The 27,624-nt window shown below is 35.8% G+C and overlaps 1 protein-coding gene across 1 annotated transcript in view; it reads left to right on the top strand.

The window, feature by feature from the left end:
• Window positions 1–1,905: 1,905 nt before the first annotated feature.
• LOC134538619 (WD repeat-containing protein on Y chromosome) overlaps window positions 1,906–27,624 on the top strand; it is a 117,210-nt gene continuing 91,491 nt past the window's right edge. The window contains exons 1-4 of the mRNA XM_063380051.1: window positions 1,906–2,093; window positions 3,880–3,988; window positions 4,222–4,326; window positions 7,533–7,724. Of these exons, the coding sequence (XP_063236121.1) occupies window positions 2,053–2,093; window positions 3,880–3,988; window positions 4,222–4,326; window positions 7,533–7,724 (447 nt within the window). The 5' untranslated portion in view covers window positions 1,906–2,052. The remainder of the gene's footprint in view (window positions 2,094–3,879; window positions 3,989–4,221; window positions 4,327–7,532; window positions 7,725–27,624) is intronic.

Here is a 27,624-nt window from a genome sequence, read left to right as displayed (position 1 = left end):
TGAGTCACCTGGAAGATTTTTTACTTTCAACGACAGCTCACGAAGGCTTTTAACCATCAATGTTTTCTCACTTTTCTAATAACTCAACTTCGTGATGACTAATAATGGATCTTAACTATGCCACATGATTTTCCAATTCTTTGCTTGTTTGTAATACTGTTGGGTTAATTTTTTCTCTGGACATCACTGCATATTCTTCATCGACTTTAAAATTTATGATAAAATACCTACTATGTGGTCAAAGAAAGAAAAAAACCCTAAGGTATATTATTGTTACATTGTTAGCTTGCACAGGTGGCCTAAAGTTGACACATCAGGACCTAAGGGTAACAGGTATGTCACCTTAAAGTTCCCATGCATATTTTCCACTGTTTCCTAAATGAAACTTCACATTATTCATTGAGAAGTTTCATTCACTTCATATGTTAATAATTTGCTTGTAACCGAAAGTTGACAGTACTGTCATCTTTTGGAAACATGCTTTTATTTGGAACCTAAAGTTGACACCCCCCCTCTAGCACCATTGAGTGATGTAAGGTTATGGTTTTTTGTTTATACAGTTAAAATAAACTTTGAATAACATGTGAAAATTAAATGTACACATAAAAACTTTCATTTTAAAACTTTATTCACTATTTGGCAGGTTACTTACCTTATGATTTTATTAACAAAACTTGAAGTATCACTCACTATTGAACACTACCGCCTTACTTCAATCATTACTACACTGTCATTAATATGTGGCCTTGTTCTAAAGTACCAGTTTCATAATAGTAAGTCCACCTTAAGTGGAGGAAAGTTATTTTCCCACAATTGTTATTTGAAATCTTATTATTTAAAAAATAGAATTATGTGTCACCTTTAGGTGGCATGTCAACAATTGGTGCTATTACCTTACTTAAGCTTATCATGACAATGCATTTCAAGACACCTTAACCTAAATTTTTTGTGTATTTCAAGCCACCCAATGGCATGCAAAAACTCATTTCACAAATAGAACATTAATCTCCAGAAGAAAAAAAAACACATTAACAGTAATGAATGTATTTATTGCCCTTATATTTTTACAGAAAATCCAAGGCACTGGATATTTTTTGCATATTATTAATAGGGACAAGATTTTATGGTTTTATTTTAAGGCCAATTTTGTTCTTAGAACCTGAGATTCTTGTGTTATTTTTATTTTCATATAGAGTGTTTGTTCATATGAATGGTATATTGTTTAACAAATTTATAAATAAAATATTTTTTAATACTTATTTCACCAAAATAGTTTCATTTTGACTGACAAAATAAATAAAATAAAACAATTTATAAATATGTCTAGAAAAGAACTAGCAAAATAAATTAAATTGGCATATTTTTGAGTGTTATAAAAAGGTGTCAATGTGATTAATGCTAACATATGCATGTATCTAATAAAAGATGCAATATCGAACAAAATATTATTTACTTATAAATTTTGGTGCAAAAGAATTTTTGTGGTTTAAGTTTTATCAATTGCTGATTGATTTCTATTTTTAGTTTTAGTGCTAAATAGTGTATTAACTTGCATGTTGGTGTAATGCACGCTTTGAAGTGTTATTTCAGTTTTATCACAACTCATATAATTTTGTCCCTAATTATTAAACACTATACAAAGACTTGGCTATAGAGTCATAGGCTGCCTAAGCTGGTAAAGCATAAAACTACTTGTGTAGATAAAAACAATACTTCTTTAAAACATTTAGGTTAAAGTAACATTAAAAATTGGGTATGCTTTGGTAATTTACTTATTCTGAATAATGTTTTAAGGACGTATCATTTCTGAAAATGATTATATTACTGAAATAAACTAGAAACTGTATAAAAAGTAAGAGGTTTTATTCTATCTTTACTTCTCTATCATTGACATTGTTTGTAAACAATAAACAAAACAATTTCAGTCAATTTTCACCAAATTTTCTGTTTCAGGCATCTTGTTCTTCTCCATTAAAATTTTCAAGTGGTATCAAAATTTTTGTGTTTACTTATTATTTTATCAATTGTTTCAGCACCCTTAGAACTATCAAGATGAATGGAAGACCAGCAGAAAGTTGGCTAAAAAATAAAAAGTAGGTAGCCTACATGACTGAGCAAAATCTTACTATTTTCGTAACAAAATAGATATAATTGCAATTTTATGATGCCCACCTGTTTGGTGATAGAAAAATAGTTTTCAAAAGGCAAATGTGTTTTAAAGTAAAATATCATGTGAAGGCTTAGTAAGATATACTTAGGTTAGGTACTTTGGTCGTGATAGTACCTTGGCAGTTTATGTTATAGATTGGATGCATTTTAATGACTAAACTGAGTGCTATTTGGAAAGGAAATAATGTTCATGTAACACTTTGAATTACTATTCTTTCTGTTAATTTTGGTAGGAATCTAAGTTGAAGTCTTTTCCCACTGCCATCATTTATTCAAGTAGATGATTTTTAACTTTAAGGTAGGTTAATTGTAAGCCAGTAAACAGAGCTGTTGCTTTGGTCATGAGGACCTGATTCAATGGTTTTAGGGCGGAGAGGGGCTGTCCGATGAATAGCTATTGGCTTGGTTCTGAGTACCAAAACTAACAATTCCATAACACACTGTACTCAGTTGAACTGCAGTTATTGATATATGTATACCCGTTGTCTGTGACAAACTCCTTTTGTATCAAAAGAACATGCTTTCTTAAAATATATGTGATGTACCTACTCTAGGAAAAGAGAACTACCACACTTAGAATTTGTAACAGTTTTGTAACAATAAAAACTTTTTAATGTGCCTGAATTATGTTTTGTCTAACTTTTTTTTTAAATTCCAATTTTTAAATTAAAAAATAAAAATTCTGCATGCAAGTGTGTTGCAAGGGTATAATGATTGAATATTTTTTTTTAGTAATTTATTATATAGTACCTACATCTAAGAATAGTTGCCACGTTGCCAGTCATAGTGTGAGAAAACATATTTAAGATACCTATGTATAATGTACTATTGCGACCAGACTAGAACACTGCGCTGTCACATCACATGCCAGTTGTCTGTAAGAATTTTTGAAGAAGTGGTTGTATATTTTTTACCTGCTGACGTTTTTTGGTTGTCACCTCTGCCGGCCCCCCTAAAATCCACCCTTGCCTTTGTGTTTGAGTACACAGCAATACAATGCTCTACTAGGAACAAGATAAACCCAAATAACACAGAAAAGTATGTCAATGTATCATATAACACCAACATGCAATGAAATCAAGAAATTAAATACCATTTTAAATCAAAACTTTATTAAAATCACATAAGCGCTATCTTTTAATACAGTAAATTCTGATAACATAACTTATTTATTACTGACTAGATGAAAAAAAATATTCTCTTTTTTTGATCTTGCAACTGTTATAAGACACTTATTTTTACATTACAGCATTGGTACATTTTTCAAACACATAAATACTTGCCAATTAATTTTTATTGGTCTGAGTTATTAGAATGCTAGTTACAAATTGTTATACATTAAAAGTACATCATGCATCAGTCAAAATGAAACTGTTGTAGTGAAATAAGTTCAATGAAACATTCAAGTATCATATTCATTGAATTAAAGGCTACCATTACAAATAAACAAAATAATTCAAATTTTTTTTAAAAATAATACCAATATCTCTTGTTTTAAAAACAAAATTTGTCTCTAAGCATTACCAATAGCAGCAGGTCATTAACTGCATTGCGGAGACGACCTCTTCGTTGTATTTACCAGTAGGTCTTAGGAATAACCCTCATACTTTTCAGCAAATAGCAGTGACCTTCCACGTCAGGAAACCATTATTAAAGTGTCTGTACCTTATGTAAGTACTAATGAAGTAAACGTGTTTTTTTTTTTCATAGACTGAAACGTCTCCGATCAGAAAGCGAAGAAATAGAGATGGGAAAAGAAGTCATTCTCAGTGAAACATTGAACATCAGACAATTGATTAATCTCTGCAAAGAATTTCAGGTAAGACGCTGTAGTATTACTCTCTTGTCGTGAATTTACTAAGCTTGGTAAATAACAGATGAAAATCATGTGTACGTAGGTAATCAATTTTTTTCCCCTTTCATCATTACAAAACAAAAATTTAAAAAAAATTTTAATGTAAAAGTAGGTTAACAGTTAGTAGAATTGTTCTTTGGTATCTTATTTTAAGTATACTTGATTTTACTATGGCACAGTTTTGTTGTGTATTTCAGGATGCACCCAAGCATAAGATGTCGATTGACGAACTGCAAGATACTTTAAGTAGGACTGCAGACATTTATTTACCAGAACATGAATTCAAACTTATTTTCATGAAGGTAGGTTGAAGATGAACTTTTCCATTTACAAATACTAAAACTGTCACAGCAGTTTTTAATCACTTAGGTACTGGGTCAGTAGAAAAAATGTGTTTACTTTGATAGCATCAGAAGTCATTATTTTTGTGTTAAAATTACCTCACGAATTTGAGCGAAGGGAGGTTCACATGTTACTTACAGAACTTTTGTGCACAAAAAATTTAAGCCCACATTGTATGGTTTATATTATTTTTGTTTGTCTTATGTTTGGTTCCTTACCAATAGCCTTGGCTGGCCTTCAGACCCAGCTGTTATCACGCCTTTCTTCTTACGGCAATCTTGGGAAGAATCGAAGACCAGAAATGGTTGTAGCATTACCTTTACCTTCAGGTGTAGCAGTTGTCTACATTTGTTACACCCACTATCGTTAGCTGTCACCCAGTTTAATTAAACACTTCATCAAACTCTCTTATGTGAAGACCCTAACAGTCTCCCTATCACATCTGCCAGTAAGTCTCCCACCTTCGCTGATCTGGGTCGCGGCTGTGGCAGGCCTCTCGATAAGGCGGTTGTGGTGGCGAGAAGTACTGCAGCGCAGCCGGGCTCCGTCACTGTGACCACCCCCCAAAAGCCCCTTTTTTGGGCGTGGCTCCCGTATTTGATACCTCAGGTCCGCAGCAGCGTTGGCAAAGTTTTTGTTTCTCCCTCCCTTTACGCATCAGCGACTGGCCACGCGAATCTTCTCATTCTCCACGAGATATAAAATGTAAATAAATGTAAATAAGGTAAGTTGCGAGATTTGTTTAATGGTAGCATGAAACTTGCAAGTCTATTGCTAATAGAATTCATAGGAAACCTTAATGAAATCCACACAGATAATTTTGACAGTTACGGTCATGGTAATGTTTAGTCTTTAACTTTTTTTAATTGTGGGGTTTGAAATGTTGTGCATTATAAAACAGGGAGGGGGCGACAAAATTAAAATTTGCATCTCTCAATGGCCCTGGCTTCGGTCATTGCATTTTTAAGTCGGTTCTTTTATTTCATTGCAGTTTTCATGGTTGTTTCTCTGCCAATCACTTTTAGATATTAATTATTTTGCCATATGTATTCTATATCTTATAAGCTAAAAAAAAAGTTTTGCAAACATTCATAACTTAAAATTAGGCATGGTAGAGTTATGGTTTCTCAGTGGAAGTTATTTTTTTTATTTTCACATTTATGTAATGCTTAAAACTTAATTTAAGTAGCACCATTTCCAAAAAAAATATATTCATCATGGAAACCGGGGATAAGCAAAAAATTGCAGATCCAACACACGAATGAAGCTAGCGAATGAAGCCGAGGATTTAAAGCTCAATCTCATGCCATTTTTTTTTCGTTTATTTTTTTTTGTAGTTACTATTATTTGAGGGCTTTTATTGTAAATTTATTCCAATAGCTCTATTGCATTTCATTTTTTGCTGGGTCACAAATTTTCTTCCCAGATATTTACTAAACTATATTTTCGAGTTGTTAAAGGTCATGAAAATTACGTGATGTACAGTTTTTAGTGAATTTGTAAATTTTAACTCTATAACTAATAACTAAATTTGCTATTTATGTGACAACCTTACTACAAAATAATACAAAACGCAGATGATTGTGCCTATTTAAAGGTTAATGCAATGAATACACTCATACAGAAGCAGTAGATATATAATTCAGTTACATAAACTGCTTGTTATTTTATTTAGTTCACCTTGAGCCATGCAGTATCATAATCTCAATGGACACTATCCTCTTAGAATTCCGAGCCAGAAATTAAAGTAATGCAAATGATTTTTGAGAGCTACATGTGCATTTATTAAAAACTAGCTAATGTCCAGCATGTGTTGCTATGCCTCTTTCAATTTTATATAATTTTTTTAAGTATGTACAAATATACAAAGCATCTCTCTCCCTCTACTATCTCTCTATGTCTCTGTTTACATCTCACTTGGTTTCTCTCTCTGTGTGTGTGTGTGTGTGTGTATATATATATATGTGTGTGTATAATAAATAAACATAGATACATAGACAGTGACTTAGCCAGGATTTGTGTGTGGGGGGTGTTAAGAAGCATCCCCCCCCCCCCCCAAAGTATTAAAGCAGGGGGTCCGGGGGTCCTCCCCCAGGAAAATTTGGATTTAAGGTGTAAAATAGTGCTATTTTAGCAGTTTTCGGTACTTAAATTTAAATATTGTAATGGGAAAAATTTTATTAATTTTAATATGAAATTTGTTTGAGTGATGAATAAGAAATTAATCAAAGATAAAGATTTAGTGGTGCTAAGGGGGGGGGGGGGGTAAACCCCTAAACCCCCCCCCCCCTGGCTACGCCCCTGTACATAGAGATATATAAAGAGAGATACATACATTTACACACACACATACACACATATATATGTGTGTATATGTATGTATCTCTCTATATATATCTCTATGTATCTATGTTTCTATCTATATTTCAATCTATTTCCCTACCTATATCTCTACATCTTTCTATATATAAATATAGCCCTTGCTCTATCTCACTGTCTATAACTTCATATCTATATTTTTATCTTTACAATACAGAAGATGAACACACAAACATTATTTTATGTATATATTTTTACCCATCTAAATTTTTATCTATCTATTTACATACATAGGTATATAAAAACATGCACGTTTACGAATTTTGAACAAATGAACATTTACATTTTTATTTATATAGATATCAAAAATCCCTTGACAGTTTTCGGTCGTACACAAACATTAAAAATTCCATTAGCCATACTTGCCTTCCTACCAAGTTTTATGAAAATACAATTATTATAATGACTCAAAAGTTATCTTTGGATGATTTCACATACAAACATACATACATAAATCAAACACAAATTGCTCTAGTTGTTACAGAGACCTCGCTTGGCTTGGTCAATTATGAATCATTGCGTGACTTTTTGTTGTTATTATTAGGTTATATATATATATATATATATGTAGTATCTGTTGAGGACATGAAAGGCAAGAGTTCCATCATGATGAATTAACCAGGCAAAGCATTGACAGGATAGGGACGGCAGTAAGGCCTGCTCTGCAATAGCACGTAACGGATACGGATTACGTAGACGGAGAAGGATGTCCCGGAACGTTTCGCGTGTTGCTTCTGCCGCCTCCTGAATGCACGGAGATGAAGGACTGAGGGCGAGGCGTGCGCAGATGAACTCGTCGCGGGCCGGGCGGGTGAGCTGGGACGAGCTGGTGACGCACCTGCTGCTGGAGTGCGAGGCCAGCGAGGCGCAGGCCGTGGAGCAGCGCCTGAGGCCGCCCCTGGAGGGGCAGCCCCGCCTGCTGCCGAGCCACCACCAGCGGCCCGTGCTGCGCCTGGCCTTCCAGCCCACCCGGCTGCAGGTCTGTTCCCCGTCTCCGTGGTGGTCGTGGTCGACAGCTCCAGCACCGGGGGTCTGCAAAAAACCTTCCCGCTCCACTGTTACAGGAAAGCCAAAAAGTCAACGTCGCCCTTCCCTGTTGTGTGGATGTAGGATCCAGTAACAACAAACTAATAAGGTGGCATGGGAGACTATGGGGCTCGACATCCAACAAAAACTCATCTTTACTAAAAAAAAATAACCTTTACTAAAAAAATACTTGCATAATTAATTTGTATAAGTACTTTGTGTACCTTTTTCGTTACGACCTCTATTAATGAACAAGCATATTACCATCCTCATACTCATAGGTAATACTATACATGCAAACAGTAATATTGTAACACAAAAAAAATATATATATATATATTAAGAAACTAACAGTCCAACTGGCCAACGTAACATTACCGAAGCGTGCTACTTGATTATAGTTATGGTATCATTAGTTATCTCTTATCTGTTCCACAAAAATTTATTGTTATTATCTTGGAGTTAATGAAAAGTAAATGCAAGTTAACCAAAAGACGTCATTTTTTTCGCCGTGACTGAGTGCACACGAGTATCGTAGTACTAGGTCCGATTCAACTCTCGATATACCTTGTAGCTGGGGAAACTCTCATGGTGGAGAATAATGCAGTTGTTTGCCTTACTTTGCGATGCGCCGTGCTGTAATTCCACTACCTCGCCACTCGCCCGGGCCCGGGAACTCGCCGACGCTGCTTGCGTCGCGTGATGCCTCTCGCCATACCCTCGGACTGCAGTAGCCCGGAAGACGATAAGTGCTCGGCCGCAACCTGCAGACCTCGCCGCCACTTCCCGACGTGCCCACTTCGGCGTCCAGACCCGCACTCCCTCAGTGGCGCTCGCCGCACACTCCCACGTCACTCCTTACTCAGCAATCTTCGACTCTACCGAAAAACCACGAAGGTGTCAGTCACAATGGTACCAACTTCACAAACTGTCCGTACGTTCAGACCGCACCAACACAGGAAAGTTCGGAAGAACAAAACAAAAAAAAAATTACCATCTACTAGAAATAAACAAATCTATATTAATTAGTCATAACAAATAAATACCGTTAACAAAACATAGGTAAACGGGTGACGCCGTTACCACCCCAGTGGTAACAGTTTTTTTTTTTTTGGGAGAGAGGTTTAAGAGGCGGTGTCACAAATTTGCGCTCCTATCTATATCAATGTTATTTTAAAAGGCAGTTTTTCTCAAAGTCTATAAGAGGTAGGGGCCGGAAATTTTGCCTACTGAAAGTATACAATACATTTAACATAACCGCTTTTTTCAAATTTAGTTATCATATCATATATTATTTCTGTGATGAAAATAATATTATCAATATTTTGATTTGTCCAGATACATTGAAATTTTGCTTATATTTATAATTATTTAGCAAAAACTGAAAACGCCATTGAAATGTATTGCACATTACCTTCCGATCAGTGTCTTCATGATCATGATGGGTTTATAAACCTGGGTGTAATCAAGTCTTTAACAATTACATGACAACATTTATACTTAATAATTTGGAGATATGCCTTTTCTATCCTCAGCCCCTGAGCTTTTACTATCTGGTCTGGCGACGGACCTGACACTCTTCAACCACCCCAGGGGTCTCCGATTGCACATCTTATCAAAAAAAAAAAAAAAAGCTGTTCGTTCATTTGTTTTTGTGTTCGAGCGAAGGTTTACTTCTCCATAAGTGCCACAGACTTCACACATTTATGCCAAGGGAATATTCCGCTGATGTGACGCTATACGAATGTATTATTCGCGACCATACAACTTTTTTGTTTGTCATCGGGAAAATGACGCCGCAGTTTGATTTTTTGTGGTGATATAAAATAAATTTTCTTGCTAGGGAATGTTCATTTTGAATTGAGCATTTTTAAATGTCAGCGTAGAATATGCTTATCTGCCCATTTTGTTTCTTTCCATAATAATGAGTAAAGTTAACATTGTCATAGACATTTTATTATATTCGTTTGCCGTCCAAGTACAAATGTCACACTATATCGCACGTAATTCTATTTTTTACTAATTTGTTAGTTGTCATTTTATTTAAGTTATAAATAACAGTAATAAAAATTATTACTTAATAGTCCAGAATAGAGATTGAGTTATTATTCATTTAATAGGAGTTTAAAATATGGTACTACATACATATTTATATTATCTTGTTGTCTTCTTTGTAACTTTACTGGAAGAATGGCATTTGGTATGTATGTTAACTCACAATGAAAATACTTCAGAAGTACTCAATTAACAGTGAACAACCTAGGGTCTATACTAATTTCATTATGTTCATGAAATATAATTGATATTACTAATAATGAACTGTATGTGTTTTGCGTAGAGATATCGTACGAACTGTATGTGGTACAGACCAACATTAGCTAAGACTCTGTAAATAAGTAATTTCAGTTAATGTGTAGAGAATATTAAAAGTTAGAAATAATGATATATATATAAAACAATGCAGAGTAATCAGCATAAAAATAGAAGTTGTTTTTACGTAGCGCCTACTGGAATGTATATTTTGTGTTGAATTATGTGGTATGATTAGTATTCTCTTATTGTAAGATGTGTTTTGTTAAAATCTTATAAAACATCACTTACTGTTGAAGGATTTTCATTTTTTTTGTGATGATCTTACTTAAACAAGTTTTAATTATATTACACATGTATATTTTAAAAGCATTTTAATGTATACTTATAGAATTGTAATAGGCTTTATACGGACTCTCACGATGCATGTGAGCATCTATAATTAATAGAGACCGGAAAAATTCGCGGATTCATTCGGCGATAGGCTAGAAGTCAAATACATATACCTTTTAGATGATTTTGCTATTGGCTTACTGTTCATCTGGACGAATCTCAACCAATTATAAAACACCAACCAAAGAAGGATCGAATCACAGACAAACAAGCTGAGACGACTAACAAGTCAGCAGCAAATGAACTGCCGTTATTTGCCCGAGTGTACAGGGGAATGTGCAGTCTATCCTGAAGGCCGTCGAAACCGCGAATTTTTCCGGTCCCTAATCTACATCAATATTATGGCAGTTTCACAAGATCAAATATTTATTGAATTCAATCTGTTGCATTCATTGTACATGATTTTCGATATGTACATTGAATTCAATACAAATTGAAGATGTTACTCAACTAAGCTTATTCTTATTAACTTATAAGTATTTTGTTTGTTCAGTACATAAAAGTAAAAGATTCGTTATTATTTAAATAATGAGCATCTTTAAGCAATAACGTTTTCAAAATATTTACATAAACATAATGGAATATATTTTTTAAATACTTTATATCTACGATCACATCAACGGCAGTATTATGTAATCAATGAGGTAATGAAATATCCTGAAAGGATATTTTCTTCTCTGTAAAGTAAATTTGTAATGCAGCCCTCTTAATGTTAGTCTTGTGAGTTATTTCGTCTTCTAATATGCTACAGCAATGTATAAAATTAAGTTTTGTTAGTGTTTTAGTCTTGTGTAATGTGATAAATTCAATATTTTTTTTGTATGTTCGTATTCATAAAGGTAGGCTACATATCGTATTAAAATAAATAGTAATATTTGTAAATTTAAATTCTTTGAAACAACGTCGATAAGAGGTTCACCTACCTCTGTTAAACTGTATGATGGTGCATTGTAAAAAATTAGGTAGTCTGACTTAAGTGAGATTGTATTTAGATTCTGTGTGATGCATATGCAATATCTAAGCATATGCATTTATGTTATTATCCTTTTAAAACGTTACATGATGAATTTCGTATACTTTTTAATGTCAACTAACATTATTTTTCACGGACTATTACATCCAGATAAAGAATAATTACCACATGTTTGAAGATTAATTGTATTCCGATACGTTTAAAGTATTAAAATTTTTAGTTTTAGTTTTAGATACGACTCATACTACATTTGTTAAAGTGAGGTTTCTTGATTCTGAATCCCTGCATCTGCAATTTCCTAGTGAGCCGCCGGTCAGATTGTCATCCTCTCAGATTGTCGAGGAACCAGATACATTTTTCGTCGAGTAAACTCGAGCTGTCAACCTTCCCACTAATCCTGTGATAAGGGTATAGTAGCTTTATCACGCGCTGCGGCTACAGTTCCTTCGGTTGAAAAAGCCACTAAATCTCACTGTTAAAAGAGAGAACTTCTAGAGCAGAATATTGGAAATAAACATTTACTGACACGGCCTCTTAAAAATCTTACTGACTAAAAACAGTCCTCTCTTTCTGCCCTTCTTTTAGGAAGGGGGCCAGACCGGAAACCGCTTTCGCATTACTTCAGCCTGGCCCAGGTTAAGCGACTAGGTGCTCTTCTTGGTCAGTTCTCAAGCTTCTTTGCTCTCAGTACTGCGATAGATCTAGTAGTAGTAGTAGTAGTAGTAGTAGTAGTAGTAGTAGTAGTAGTAGTAGTAGTAGTAGTAGTCCCCCTTGAATGGATTCGAACACATTTCCTGACATCTTGAAAAGTCATTATCCAAACTGTTGTTTAATCCGATTCTTAAGTGTATTAAGTTTAAAAATAAAAATTTAAATAATAATTTTTTTTACCAAAAAAAAATGTCTTTGTGACACTTTGAGTACTCACCAGCGATGTGCAAACCGTCAAACCTCAGTAACGACCAACTTTGTGTGTTCTCGTGTTGCAAATAAACTTATAATTAGTAACTTGTACACAAAATTTAACACAAAACGCTTTAACATAATGCCTACCATGGTAAACATACAAAAATGGTGTTTTCAACTGTTAACACTTTCCTAGTTATATGCACGAATAAATGGAGACAAGAGAATAACAACATCCATCTTGACTACTTTATTTGCCTCTATGCACTCTGGTGGCATGATACCACACTAGTAGGTTTGTTTACAATCTCGTAACACCCCCTGTCAATTTCAAGTATAGCAATAACATTCTGACAAACAGACACATAACTTGAAATTGTATAACAATAGACCATGCACACAAAGTCAACCCTCCACTACAAAGAAAAAGTTTGCCATACACATTATTTTAAACATAACATTTCTCTGTACACACGAAATTTGGTAGCAGTTAATGGTTTGGTGAGAATGTCTGCGACATTTCTGCTTGACTCTACATAGGCCACTTCTATTAGTTGCTTATCAACAATGTCTTTTATGAAGTGGAATTTTATGTCTATATGCTTTGAGCGCTTGGTGTTTTCATAATTCTTCATCATATGAATAGCGCCCTGATTATCAACCATGAGACAACCCTTAACTTCACCCACAAACTCTGATAGGAGCCCCTTCAGGTACAGCAGATCCGATGCTGCGATGCTGCACGATGTGTACTCTGCTTCTGCAGAGCTTAAGGCAACGATGGGCTGCTTTTTCGAATTCCAGGATACCAGATTGCCTGAATGAAATGATGCCACCCCACTCACACTTTTACGGTCTGTCTGGTCGCCCCCCCAGTCTGAATCTGCATATGTGATTATCTGCGATAACTGGTCTGGACATTTGTGGTATGTTAGTTTCTTGTCACTTGACCCCTTCACATACCGAAGCACTCTCTATGCTGCATTCCACAAGACCCTAGTTGGGCGGTCCAGAAAGCGACTCAAATATGCTGTGGCGAATGCTATCTCTGGCCTGCTGATTTGGGATAGGTAGGTTAGGCTACCGACCAGTTCTCGATACGGTACCTCAATCACTGCATCCGATTCGCTGATTTCCGGTCTGTCTTCCATAGGAGATGAAGATCCTTTGCAGTTCTCTAAGTTAAATCGCTTCAACATTTTTTCGATAAGCTTATGCTGTGACATTTCAATTCTGTCATCTGATATAATTAATTCTGTACCAATGAAGCACTGTACTTGTCCCACATCTTTTGCATTAAATTCTTCTTTTAGTTTTACTGACAATTGTTCTATTTTAGCTTCTTCACCCATCAAGAGAATGTCATCTACCCATATCACCAGCCACAATGCATCTCCCACATACAAACATGCATCAAAAACTGACCTTCTTAAATCGTTCTTGGTTGCAAACTCGTTAAACCTATTGTTCCAGCATCTTGGAGACTCACGGAGTCCATATAGAGCACGTTGTAGCTTCAGAACCTTCTCCCCCTTTTTCACTCCCTTTGGCGGGAAAATATATACTTCCGTGTCAAGTGTACCGTTGAGAAAGGCGGTTGGTACATCCATCTGCTTAATGCTCCAATCCTTCTGAAGTGAACATGACAAGGCTAATCTGATGGTAGGTAATCTGGCGACCGGTGCATACACTTCTCCCTGTGTGTCTGTTTGAAACCCTTTGGCCACTAATCTGGCCTTTTTAGTTCCATCTGCTTTAGTGTGAAATACCCATTTTGTCTCGATAGGCCTGACATTCTCTGGTAGGTCCGCTGGTTTCCAGGTTCCGAACTTATTGTGTGCTTCCAGTTCCTTATTGATGGCCTCTCTCCATTCTCCACTTTCTTGCACTGCTTCCTCATAGGTTTGAGGATCTCCCTCACTTACCAGGCAGTAGGCAACATACAGTTCGTAGTTCTCCAGGTGCTTTGGTTTTGTTGATTTTCTCTTTGGTCTTGTTAGTGAGAGATCGTCGTCCTTGTTTTCAAACCCATAAAACTCTTCGTCGCTTTCTGTCACTGTCGGTTCTGTACTTATCGCTCTTGTCACACCTTCACATTTATTCTCATCTCCATTGCTGATCTTCAATTTTGTTGCACCTGGTTTTTCCTCCTCCTCGTACACCACATCAGTCTCATCGAATGTCACATCTCTTGACACTTGTACGTTGCCTGTCACAGGGTCCCATACCCTATAACCATTAGGGCTGTAGCCAACCATTCTTGTCGGCTTGGCTCTAGTGTCCAGCTTGTCCTTCTGTGGCAACTTCACCGCCCATGCCTTGGTTCCGAAAATCTTCAATTTTGTAAGGTCAATCTTCCCAAGAAAGAGCTCCGCTGGGATTTTCCCTTCAAGTGCCGCTGTAGGGGACCGATTGAGCTGATATGCTGCGGTGCGTACTGCCTCACCCCATAAATATTTTGGCAGGTTTGTTTCTGCGAACATGGTTCTCACTTTGTCCAGTAATGTTTTGTTTAGTCTCTCACTTAACCCATTCATTTGCGGCGAGTACAGAGCTGTATATTCCAGTTGGATGCCATTCTCCGTGCAGAATGTTCTCAGTTTTTTTGAAGAGAACTCTCCTCCATTGTCGCACCTCACCCTGCTTGTGCACTTTGTTCCGAACTGGGATTCTAACCGTTTTATGTAATTCATTAGATTTCCCGCAGCCTCATCTTTGGTCTTGAGTAGGAATATCACACAAAAATGTGAGTGGTCATCAGTGATAGTCTGATAGTACCGCTCACCACTGTTCGTAGGTGGAGTGACAGGACCCCCTACGTCTGTGTGAAGTAATTCTCCAACCCTGTAGGATCTCGGTGCATTACGTTTTGGAAATGGTAGTCGACTGGCTTTTCCTTGCCGGCAAGAGTCACACACTTTATTTGAATGGGGCAACCCCATAGACTTCAAACTCGCCCTGTTCAGGTGTCCAAGTCGCCTGTGCCACAGATCTTCTATCTCCCCTAAACAACAACGTTCCAGCTTCTGCAATGAAAACGTGGCTTCATATAGCTTTCCAGATGCGTAGCATACAACATTTAGGCCATTATCATCCACTATTTCAGCTTTCTTAGCACTAAAAGTAACTCGTTTGCCTGAATTGACCACTTTTGTCACCGATAGCAGGTTAAACGTAAGGCTCGGTACAATAAGAGCTTCCAGTTTTATTTTTACACCGCCTTTGACTAGTCTTAGTGTTCCCCTTTGGTTTGAAGTCAGCTCTTCCCCATTGGCCACCTTTATCTTTATAGGATTTACAAGATCTTCAATGCTTTCCAAGCATGACTTTAGGCTTGACATGATCAAATGGTCTGTACATCCTGAATCTAATATAAAAGTGATTTCACTTACCCTTTCTTCACCTTGAGCTAGAGCAGCTTCTTTTGTTTCCGTTGTGGCAACAAAGGTGACTTCTGTTTCATCGGAGCACAAATATCCTGAGTTATGTTCGCTTCTCCCAATATCACTGTTTCTCTGATTTCTACCTCGATATCTATTCCCCCGATCATGGAAAACATCTCTGTTAAAATGCTTTTCCACCTTGGGACAATTTGCCACAAAGTGACGGGTATCTCCACATCTAAAGCACTTCCTGATTGATCTTGATGCAATAAATGATGATTCTTTGCTCATATCTTCTGCTTGCATATGGTTCAATTTAATTTCTGCATCAAGTAATCTCGATTTCACGAAATCCATTGTTAATTCGGTGTCCATAGTTTCAAGGACTGTGATGACATTCTCATAACGTTCGGACATGGTTAGCAACAGATGACAGACTTTGTCATCTTGCTCTAGGGCAGACCCCATCCCCTCAAGATCGCTTATCAAACTGTCAAACTTGTTGAAGTGTTCTTGCAAAGGTGTGTTACATTTCAATGTTAAAAGTTTCTTCCTAATCAACAGCTTTGATATTGCACTCTTCCTGTCAAAGATCTTGTCCAATGCTGTAAACATGTCAGAGGCAGTTTTCGCATCCCTGACATAGTCAATGTGGCGATCTGTCACACAATTAATAACCAAATTCTTAGCCTTTTTGTCTGCAGTATTTGCTTTCTTCAGCTCTTCTCCCACCATATCCATCATTTTTACTCCTCCATCGACCACCCATCTCACCTCTTTTTCATCCAATAGTGAAAGAACGCGAAATTTCCAATTTTTATAGTTCGTGTCGGTTAGCTGCGGGTATAATGTGGAAGTGCTGGCCGCCATGTCATCAACGCTGCAACCCAATCACTTAATATTTCAATTTTTTTTTTTTTTTTTAAACCGAATGTCTCAGAAATTCACTTCCCGATCGCGCCACGCACATTACCTACTTGTCTCCTCTTTCTTAATTACCAGTGTACTACGCCTGGGCCCATAACCTGTTAACACTTTCCTAGTTATATGCACGAATAAATGAAGACAAGAGAATAACAACATCCATCTTGACTACTTTATTTACCTCTATGCACTCTGGTGGCATGATACCACACTAGTAGGTTTGTTTACAATCTCGTAACATCAACTACATTTTTTGACACGAATCACAAGTAGTTTCCACACCTGCAGCTAGAATTCGCTGCCAGAGCAGCTACGTCAACTATTGAATTATTCAATTTGCAGAGCAAAATGTTAAACTATATAATGGAACTGCTCCAATAAAAGCAATGAAAACTGGGGGAAAAAAAAAAACCAAAGCCAGGCTGTAGTCCTGATTTTAAACAGGGAATTTTATTAAAATTCTGGCCATCTTGTTAAAATTCACTAAACATTTAACACTATGATGTTTCCCTTAGTCTCTATGAAGTTTTCTTCACACATCTGCCACAGATGACAGCACCATAGTTACACATTTTCATTCTGTGCCATTTCCATTCCGTTTATGAAATAACGCCTGCCAAATGCCGTATACCACAAGAGCTTAGTTTCCACATCAAAAAACCGAACCCACTTCAAAGGTCACTTGCAGACTTGGTTATTGATACACTTGGAATAGCTGTCATGGTTCCTCCCATAGAACTCACTGACCAAGTTAATCAACTTACAACCGAAACAGACCCTGCACATTGATTCAATTTAGTTTTATGCTGGAATCGCAACACCGCGATTGTTCATTGTGAAGATGGATATGCGACAGCAAAATTATGCCTTATGGTGAACATACAGTTTTTTTCCCACACGACAACCAAAAATAAACTATGGTATATAAAATGTTTCTTGCTATATAATATACAACAGCCATGTAGGTTTTTTTTTATTGATATCTTTGAGAGAGTAATTTCTCTAATTCAAAATTAACATTCAGCTGTAAAAATCATTAAGCGTAAACATATTTCAGAGATTTCACAGATAAATTTAATAAACAAAATTCCTTAAAAGTTATATATAATAATAGATTTACCAATGTACCAGTTTAACCAGTGTTTGAAAACAAAATTCTGACATGCAACTCAGTAGGCCGCATCCACGACGCGATGGAAATAGAAAATATTTCTGATCGGGAACACTGCCACGTATGCCATTTTTGACATGCTGACATCATCCGTGTGTCAAAATGAGAGTGGCTAGAAATCTTCCCGTCGCCACGGTCATGCGATTGTGGTTCCAGCATTGGTCTCATTGGGATTATGTTCGGAAATTCAAATGTTTATTCAATTATATTTATTGCAAACTTACAGAATAAGACAAAAGGTCTTTAATCCAGTACCTTTGGTACCACTGTTAAGCTGGACCATCAAACATCAATTTAGTGTAACTGGAATACCAAAAAAAAAAATTATATCCGGTCCTATCATATTTAAAGCAAGTTGTGTTTTTTTTTAAAAAGTCTGTGATATGTTGTGTCCAAGATTCAGATCTATTATTCAAAGTAATCATTGCGGAAAGGTCTATGGAAATTCATTGCTAAAATTATTTTAAGTTTCTGGAGAATGCACTCACCGTGCTTGTAGCACTCTTTAAATAAACACTGCGACAAATTAAGGTATTTTTATATGCATGCACTGCAAATATCATATTTGAGATTTGCGACGTGCAGCAACTATCATGATGTGCAATACGTGGCGTAGCCACTTTGCATTTGCGTTACCTAACTGAAAAATATTTTATAGTGTCCGATTTACTGACATATTGCACAGCTTTAGCGCTCAGAGGGTTAAGAGTTATGGGCCCCGCCTACCCGGGCACACACACAGTGCGCAGAACTTCAGGAAAAACAACGGAATTTCAAAACTACTCTAGACATCCGAGTGGGGTCTGCTTACGAAAAGCATTTAAGAGTTCTCTGAGGGCCGAAAAGTACTTTGGATTTCGGATTAAGTTTTTAAACTGTATTTTTAAGAAGAGTTAAAATGGCTGAAATTTGTGTTTTCAGAGTAATTTTTAGGCGTAAAGCAACTAGTGCAGATTCTTGAAAGCACTTAAGGGACTGGCTTTACACATTTATCTTCATTTCTGGGCCATATAATGTTACGGTCACTGCTCAAATTTCACAGTTATCCTGTGACGACGAGAAGACTGCGCGCCAGTCCAGAGGAGACACCGCGCTAGAAGCACCAGCGAGCGTCACACTTATCATCCCGCCTCACTGACACACATACACACACCTCTGACGAGGCGGGCCCCTTTAGTCCAAACTACAAGCCGACAGCAATTCCTTGCTTCTCACTTCCATACTGCCACAGACACAACCAAACATAGAAATGGAAACATTTAAGTTTGGTTCTTAATTCAGCTTAAATTATGGAATGCATTTACCAAAATTTTGCACATGGATAACATCTAATGCAGTTTAACAATTTTAATAAGTTTGGAAGAAGAGTAGCTATTTTCGTGAAATAGAGTAGTTAACATATTCAATTCTGTTTCACAAGTGTATAGTAGAAAGAACTTGGAAAAAATGTCAGTCTTGAGGCAAGCAGTTACCAAGGAATTGTTAAAAAAAGGTGTAAATCTTTTAGGTTTAGTGTTAAAAATTTTTTATGGAAACATCATTAAAAGAACAAAACATTAAATGTGACAGATGAAGATGGTTTTGATATTGTTCGTAACAATATTCAGGTCTGACTCGCAAGTAAATAGGAAAGGTTTTTATTTAAATTTTTTTTATAAGTGAATATGGATGTTTTAATGCCACCTTGTAGTTAATGAATACAGTTCCTCTGCATTTTATATTTCTCTTTAGTTTGTATGTTTTTCAAAAGATAGTTAATCTAATTACACTGAAATGTTTAAATTTATTTATCAGTATTCTTATCTGATATGTAAGGTTTTTTGCTCATGTATAATTAACTTCTAAAAAATAATAATGTGACATAAAACTTGAATAAATGCTTATAATACTATTTCTAATTGTGGCCATCTAAGAATTGTTTTCAACTAATTAAGAGTGCGCGATACATGTGGTTCCGAGCAGCAAAATCGACGTTTGCGGTGGAGCAGATTATGTAAATACCATGACATAAATTGGATTTTGGTAAAATATTATTTACAGAGTAAGGATGGATCTTAAAATGTTATTACTCGAAATTTCGGTATGCATCTTATTTTATTAACTAATTACTCCTAAAAACGGCGAAGTTTAGTAGACGAATGCTAGTATAATTTGATTGGAAATGAGAAACAAAATAATAATATTATACAACACATATGTATGCATGAGTTAGAAACAGCAGGATGCATTTAGAAGCAATACCAGCTGAAAAATCTGTTCCGCCGTAACCTTTGTAATCGGTAGACGAAGAACGAATTTTACACATCGTAGTTCACGCGTCCACACACAGATGTCGGGCACTCCACACGCAGAGGTTCATTACAGTAACACATAACAGATGTCGCACATGTGGGAGATCGTCACTACTTGTTTTGTTGTATCGCGCTACCACGAAGCCACATTTATAAATTGAAATAGATGGGAAACGCTGCAATTGGTGGCAATAAGACGCGTTTTGAAAATAACAGTGACAAAGGAAACCTGCTTCTTTCTGCAAGGCGGAAAAATAAAAGTTAGGTAACTTATTTTTAAATTGATGATATTAGTTTGTTTTTGATTCCAAAATCTTTAAAACGAGTGTATAACACTTTCCATGTATCTGAATATTTCAAATAACAGCAGCGCAGAGACTGTGGCATCCGAGACCGGCCGCAGCGTGGGAAGATAGCGCGGGAAAGGGCGGGCGGCGCCGGGCTGGCGAAGCCAGTGCGCATTCCACGTTCACACACTGGTGACAGTAGATAGGACAAACTGAATCCTTAAAAATGAGATCATACCATGTTTCACCAACATCGGAAAAAAAAATTACAAGTGTTGATCTCTTTAGTTTATTACATATACAGTTATTATAATTACATACGGGCATCTTTGTATTGTCTCGTGGTAATAATGGGATTTGAAAGTAAAAGTATATAATTTAAAATGTCACTGAAAACTAGATGCTGCGTGGCATTTTGCCGAAAACGAAAATTAGAGCACGTTGGCCTGTCGTTCTCCATATTACCTGCTAGGGCTGCTACTGTAGTTTTTGAAGTTGAAAATTAAAAAAAAATTAAAAATGGAATGGAAAATAAATATAATAAACAGAAATAAAATTCATTACTAAACGATCATCAGTTTCAATCTGGCTGTGTAATTAATTTGGACTTTACTAGTGCAGAAAAATTTATATAAGTACATACACTTATACTTTACTCTAGATAAATTGGTGGTCATGTGGGTAAAAGTGTCTTATTTCTAAACTAACAATTGAGGGTTTGAATCCACTTTGAACCGAAATTTTTTTTTCTATTGCGTAAATAGTTTAACGTCCCATTATAAGGACTAACATAAAGCAATTTTACAATATCAGTAGCCTTTATCGAAACAATATAAAATATGGCGACTACAAAGTTGCCAACTATCACACACTAAACCTTTCTCAGGTTGTATCTGGCTGTAATTTTTTTGTTTTCAAGTTGCAAAGAAATGGTATGATCGCAAGGGTTTTGTTTACAAATTTAAGCAAACGATCATTACTATGGGAGTGGCGCCTCTCCCTTTACTTACTCTATGTGCTGCGGCCGGAGGTTTCCCCCCCCCCCCCCCTCGTTGCAGTAATAGTCGTTAATATTTAATGATATGTTGTTTATAACGAAAAAATACACACAAGTAATTCCAAATATATTTAGTTCGAAAAGTTAAAGAAATAAAATGGGATGAAAAGGGGGGGGGGGGGGGGGGGGCAAATGGGCCAGCCCCGATTTTACAAAGGCAGCGATTTTACGAATGCCATCCTTGGAACCGTGAGCCAAGGGCGCCCATACCCATGGGCAGGGTAGGGCCGTGGCCCCCTCCCTCAGCTTTCAGGAAGAGGAAAAAATGTATGGGTTTTTGAGGATTTTTGGCAAATTGTAATTTTTGACACTTTTTGTCAATTTTTGAAGGTCTGCCCCCTCCCCTTACAAACTATTTTATAGTCTGGCCCCCCTTACAAACTGCCATATGGGCGCCCTTGCCGTGAACATACATAAAATCGTGGTTCTAGTATTATTAAAATGTGGAAACTAACAAGTTCTAGTGTTGTCACAAAAAACGAACTTGAACCCAAATTCGTTGACACGAACTTGAACCGAACTATTTTAAAGATCGGTTCGAGTTCGAAATTTCGAACGTTCGTACAGCCTTATGCAATACTACTCTTCAAATGTCACACGTAAATGGAAACTTATCAAATAAGCGTAGCATAGCAATTATATATCGAATATCGCGTCTATTAAAAACATTAGTTTAAAGAATTTAAAACATTTATCCAGAACTCTTTTAGGTCATTACATATTTGGGATTGCTACATCTGGAGAGGGGAAAAAGGAAAGGGAGGAGGGCATCGTGTTGTGAGGTTGTACGGGCCAGCAGATTTTTTCCTCAACTGTAGTTCCGGATAACTGGATGCCGGATACACGGGAGAGGAGTTCAGTTTAATAGAATATTATAATTACATCGTAAAATGTTATTGGTCCCGAAATGTTTGTATCAGTACGCAGTGTAACATAGTTACACTTATTTGTAAGTGAGGACTATTTCAAACTTTTGGGCACGGTAAACGAATCTTCATACGAATGCTATAGCTTTAATTATTTAATGTGTACTACTTATGGTGGTGAAGACTTTTTGTACCCTTGTTCTGTTTTGTGCGAGTACATTACAATAATCGTAATTTTCACCGCGACTGATACTGGAGAACATTGTAAAAAATCTCACATGTCTAAAAATTTAATAAATACGCATGAACAGATGAATAGAAAACAAATTGCAAAGACTACTAAAGTACTATTCCAGCTTTTTGAACAATTAATCGTTAATTTTTGGTATCATATGTGGTTTTCTACTAAGATTATGCTTAATTTTAAAATAAATTTTGAGGTACTTTATATAGTAAATTTAAAATACTTATTGGTGAAAAATAACTTGTAAGTTTATGTATTTTATCGCTCAAAGACTTGTTGGAACCTACAGCTTCGAAGCAATTCGATACCCCGAAGATCTTAATGAAATTTAAGAACAACCGTTACTAATACTTATCTTTATAACACTATCTAACAATGTTTCAGAACATCAAATACAGCTCCGTAGGCGCCAATACTTTAGCTACTAGCGACTTTAACAATCGCGCACCGTTCGTTCACTATTTGTATTCAAAATGAAGATAATTGTCTATTATTATTCAAAGCATCTGTATAATTTCATTTAATTTATTTAAAAACCGACATTATAGGTTTGAATTTATCTACAACATTAATTTATTTCAAGTCAAATTCTCTAGTTACACAAGAAAGTAATCTTAGTAACATTTAGCATGTTTGAATGCAAGTGGAGCCAGGTGGAGTAACTTCCCAGTTATAGTAGAATAATGTAATAAAACGACTACTTCGTTATGTACCTATTTATGTACCTAGATGCGTACGATTCATGAAAAAAAATTTGGTTAGTTGAGCTTTGACAAGTGCCAGTTGTGTGCATATTAACTCAAACAACATATGTTTTCTTTTATGTTGTTTGAAATACTCATTGTAGCAATCATAATTGTATCAGTGTAGCCTACATATTGTTAGTAATTAAGTATCTCATTGTTCTTGTAACTTAACCCAAAATATATGTTACGTGCGGTATTGTAGGGTTCAATATAAAAATGTGTAAGTAGGCCTATTATAAGAAAGCATGCTTTAAAACCCGCCATTTTGTAAGGTATGTTCATGATTAATTTACATATAGAATAGTTATCTAAATTATAATGATATGTGAATATGTTCCTTACTATTTTTAACTGTATAAATTCAAACAAAAATTTGTTTTAACTACGATGCACGTACACAAGATAGGCTAACTTTCAAAAGAAGGTTTGAATGAATACAAGGTTTCGCCAAAGTTATTTTCTGATGCAAGAAGTACATAGTAAATGTGTTTTTGTGTGCTTTACTGTAAGACCTATCCTACTGTAAATTCATTTCATATCGTTAACTTAATATATACTCCATAATCTTTTATCTTTTCAGCACACATTACTTATTATTATGTGGATGCGAATTGTAAAACTTCGATTCTTGCAAGGGCCGAACACGGAATTTCAACTTTCTAAAGTATTCTATATACATTTTTGAAGTTAGTAATGTATTCTATATATTATATGTGTAAAATTTTTGACGTGACGACGTCTAATAAATCATTGAACGCCAGCTGCACGCACAAAAAAGTGTCCCGTTACGCACATTGTCCCGTTTCTGTGTCCTGTTACGCTCATTTTATATTGCTCTTTGCTAACCTGAACATCCTAGCATTGCGACCGAGTCCGTGGCGTAATTCTGTTTTCATGCATTTCAATGTAACATTTTCATTGCTCTTTGCTAACCCGTTCCTCCTAGCATTGCTGCAGAGTCCGTGGCGGAAATATATTATTTTTGACTGAATTTTGGTGTTGGGTAAGCCATTTTCCTTCACATCATCCTTGAAACACTCCCATTCGTTTCCTACTTTTCCTATCATCGTCATATCCTTAACAGAATAACACAGATTGGAAGAAGTTAAATATCAAACATGTATCAAAGTTATAGTTGAAATAATCTCTTCGTTAAAGTAATAAACATAATTGAATTAATGACTGCAAATAAAAGTAAATTTATCAATTAAATTGTAGATTTCATTTCACTCCTTTGTATCCATACAAAATAGTGATAATTCAATAAAAATGATTCAATTTTATTCATAAAAGTATGCAATCATTTCATCAATGTTTTCTATGACGTTATCACGTTAAACTATCGTCCGTAAACCGACTTTACAGACAACCAATTTTTTTCCTGTATTCCATTTATATATATATATATATATATATATATATATATATATATATATATATATGTGTGTGTGTGTGTGTGTGTGTGTGTGTGTGTGTGTGTGTGTGTGTGTGTAAACTTTCTAATGCATTCTATATACAACGTTTATCTAAAACATACTGACAAATTCTGGCAGAATATTCCTGGCGAAAATACAAGACGAAAACCTGTGTACTATACTTTTTTCTCGTAAATGGATTCGGAGTTTTGAACCCCCAAAAATAAAATTTTCCTATTCTTGAATAACTTTGCACTGCGTCTGATGTTTTTGTAGAACGCAAATTGTTCACCACAAGATACGTGGGTTGTAATGAACAGTGGCGTAGCCAGGATTTGTGTATGGGGGGTGTTATGAAGCATGCCCCCCCCCCCCCCCCCCCCCCCCCCCCCGTTTTAAAGCGGGGGGTCCGGGGGTCCTCCCCCGGAAAAATTTGGATTTTAAGGTGTAAAATAGTGCTATTTTAGCAGTTTTCGGTACTTAAATTTAAATATTGTAATGGTAAAAATTTTATTAATTTTCAATATGAAATTTTTTTGAGTGATGAATAAAAAATTTAATTAAATATTTGGAGATAAAAGGGGGGGGGGGGGGGTTGAACCCCTAACACCCCCCCCCCCCCCCCCTGGCTACGCCCCTGGTAATGAACATCCTTCAATGAATATAACGGCATTTCTGTTTTAGCAAATTTTATCACCTTAAAAGCTAATAAAAAATAAAAAAATAAACCAGGGCAGGCATTACAAAGCACGTTTGCAAGGTGTAAAGTTTCCTTCCTAAAAAATCATATGCCACAGTTTACTTACTGATGATGTTAATTTCAAGATATGGAAAATTCCATTTTTGGAGGTTCGTAACTCGATTTATGAGTAAAGTGGTTATTAGGGTTTCGTCTTGTATTCTTTCCAGAAACAGCCTGCCGAAGTTTGTACGTATGTTTTAAATAGTCGTTGTGTATATATGTCAACTTTATATGTATTCTATATATATATGTGTATTATATATATATATATATTTATATATATATATTTATATATATAGTGCTCAATAACCAAGAGTAAACTTACTTTGGTTAAGTTGCTGAACCTATGACTAGCCAATCGAAAGAAAACGCTACGTAACATGAACGAAAAAAAATTCTAAAGTAATACATAATTTTTTACCCAAATTTATTACATGCTTCAATATTAATTTTCGATAGGCTCTTTCGTGGGCATCTTTATTGGAAGGCTGCGGTGTGCTAGGGTTAATGGCTGTCGCTCATTAGCTGTTATAGTCTCTGTATCATATTTAGATATACCGTAACTTCAATTACAGAATAGCCACTGAGCGACAGGCAGCTAGCCCTCCCACACCTTAGGCCGCGGCCTTCCACCATAGACGCTCTTAACGACACATATAATTTAGTCTAAAATTTGCCGCAATATAGATACACTACTTAAAATATAACAAGACTCGCTGGAAAATGATTTAAACTAAGGCCAACGCGAATGCGAGTTCAGTAATTGAACCTTCAGAGGTAGTATATACATAGGTGGGTAGTTACCACGACCATGATCTACGTTACTACGTTATATGTGAAGAGACAGAAGTTTTCTTTCTGTAGCGAGAATTTGGCTCAATTTCAACATAACACAATAATTATATAGTGAACTGTCATTCAATTTCGAAAAACCGATATAATTTACATTGAGATGAAGTCCATGTTGTACGAATTTTGACGTTCACTTTTTTAGAAAGTTTCTGGCAGGCCAATAGTTTTCTGGTAAAATAAGATCTTTGCAATCCTGTTTACAGAGACCTTTCTCACAAGATAAACGTCGAAATTCGGACAATGAAATATATTATAGTAGTTCTGTTTAAATTATGATTACCAGTTGCGATTGCAATAATAATAATTTATGTGTAATATACTGTAATGCCAGTAACATTCACTTTTAAGTTCACTCAATTGGTTACGGAGAAAATATTATGTTGATCGATAAAAAAAGGTATTCTTAATTATACACAACATACATTTATAAAAGTTAAATTAAAGTTAAAATTAAAGAATGGACATTTGGATTTAGAGAAATTATAGAAAAAAAGGACAAATTCTTGTTTGACTTTTCAATCAAAAACGTAGACTACACGGACTTCATGTTTTTTTTAAACTTCAAAACGAAATTTGGAGAAACAATTAGCAAATGTTCATGTAGAAAATAGTACACTAGCAAACTGATTAGAATAATATTTCCTGGAGTAGTTCAGCTTCAGTTGTCTGAGCCAGTACCTACCTATTAATTCGGGTGCCGTGACGCCGGCCAGACAGAGCGGAAAACTGTTCCAGCCTATCAGGACGCGCCATTGGTATTAACGCCACCTCGCGCGATAAGAGCAGAAAAAGTTGAGGTCAAGCCGATATTTTGTAATGCGGAAAGTGCCGAGATCGCCGATTTTTCAGAGTTTAATATGCTGTTATCTTCTCAAACTATTAACAAATTATGTTGTGTTTTATTCTCTACAAATCAACGGTATATTTGTTACAAAACACGAGTCAGAAACGTCAAGTGCATTAAAAAAGGTATAAATAAGAAGTTTCGTTCTGAATTTGTCAGGCAGATGACGATACTTAACTATTAGGTATGTAGTGTAACCTTGTATCGAAAATTCTATTTTTTTTTGTTTCGCTTGCAATAAAATGTAAAATAAACATGAGTGACAAATTTACTTTGTAATATTTTATGTACCAGAACTGTTGTACGGTTTTTATTTAAACGAAGTGGTGTTGTATCACACAGTAACATCCACGGACGCCGAAACAGTTAAGCATAAAAACGGCGTTCCTTTAAACGAAAAAAAAAAATGTTCTATCCGCTCTGCCTGGTTATGTATGAAACGGGCGTTA

The sequence above is a fragment of the Bacillus rossius genome, chromosome 13 (genome assembly GCF_032445375.1).
Source record: "Bacillus rossius redtenbacheri isolate Brsri chromosome 13, Brsri_v3, whole genome shotgun sequence".
Classification (NCBI taxonomy): domain Eukaryota; kingdom Metazoa; phylum Arthropoda; class Insecta; order Phasmatodea; family Bacillidae; genus Bacillus; species Bacillus rossius.
Note: the sequence above shows the minus strand (reverse complement) of the source record. Positions and strands in the feature narration are given on the sequence as shown.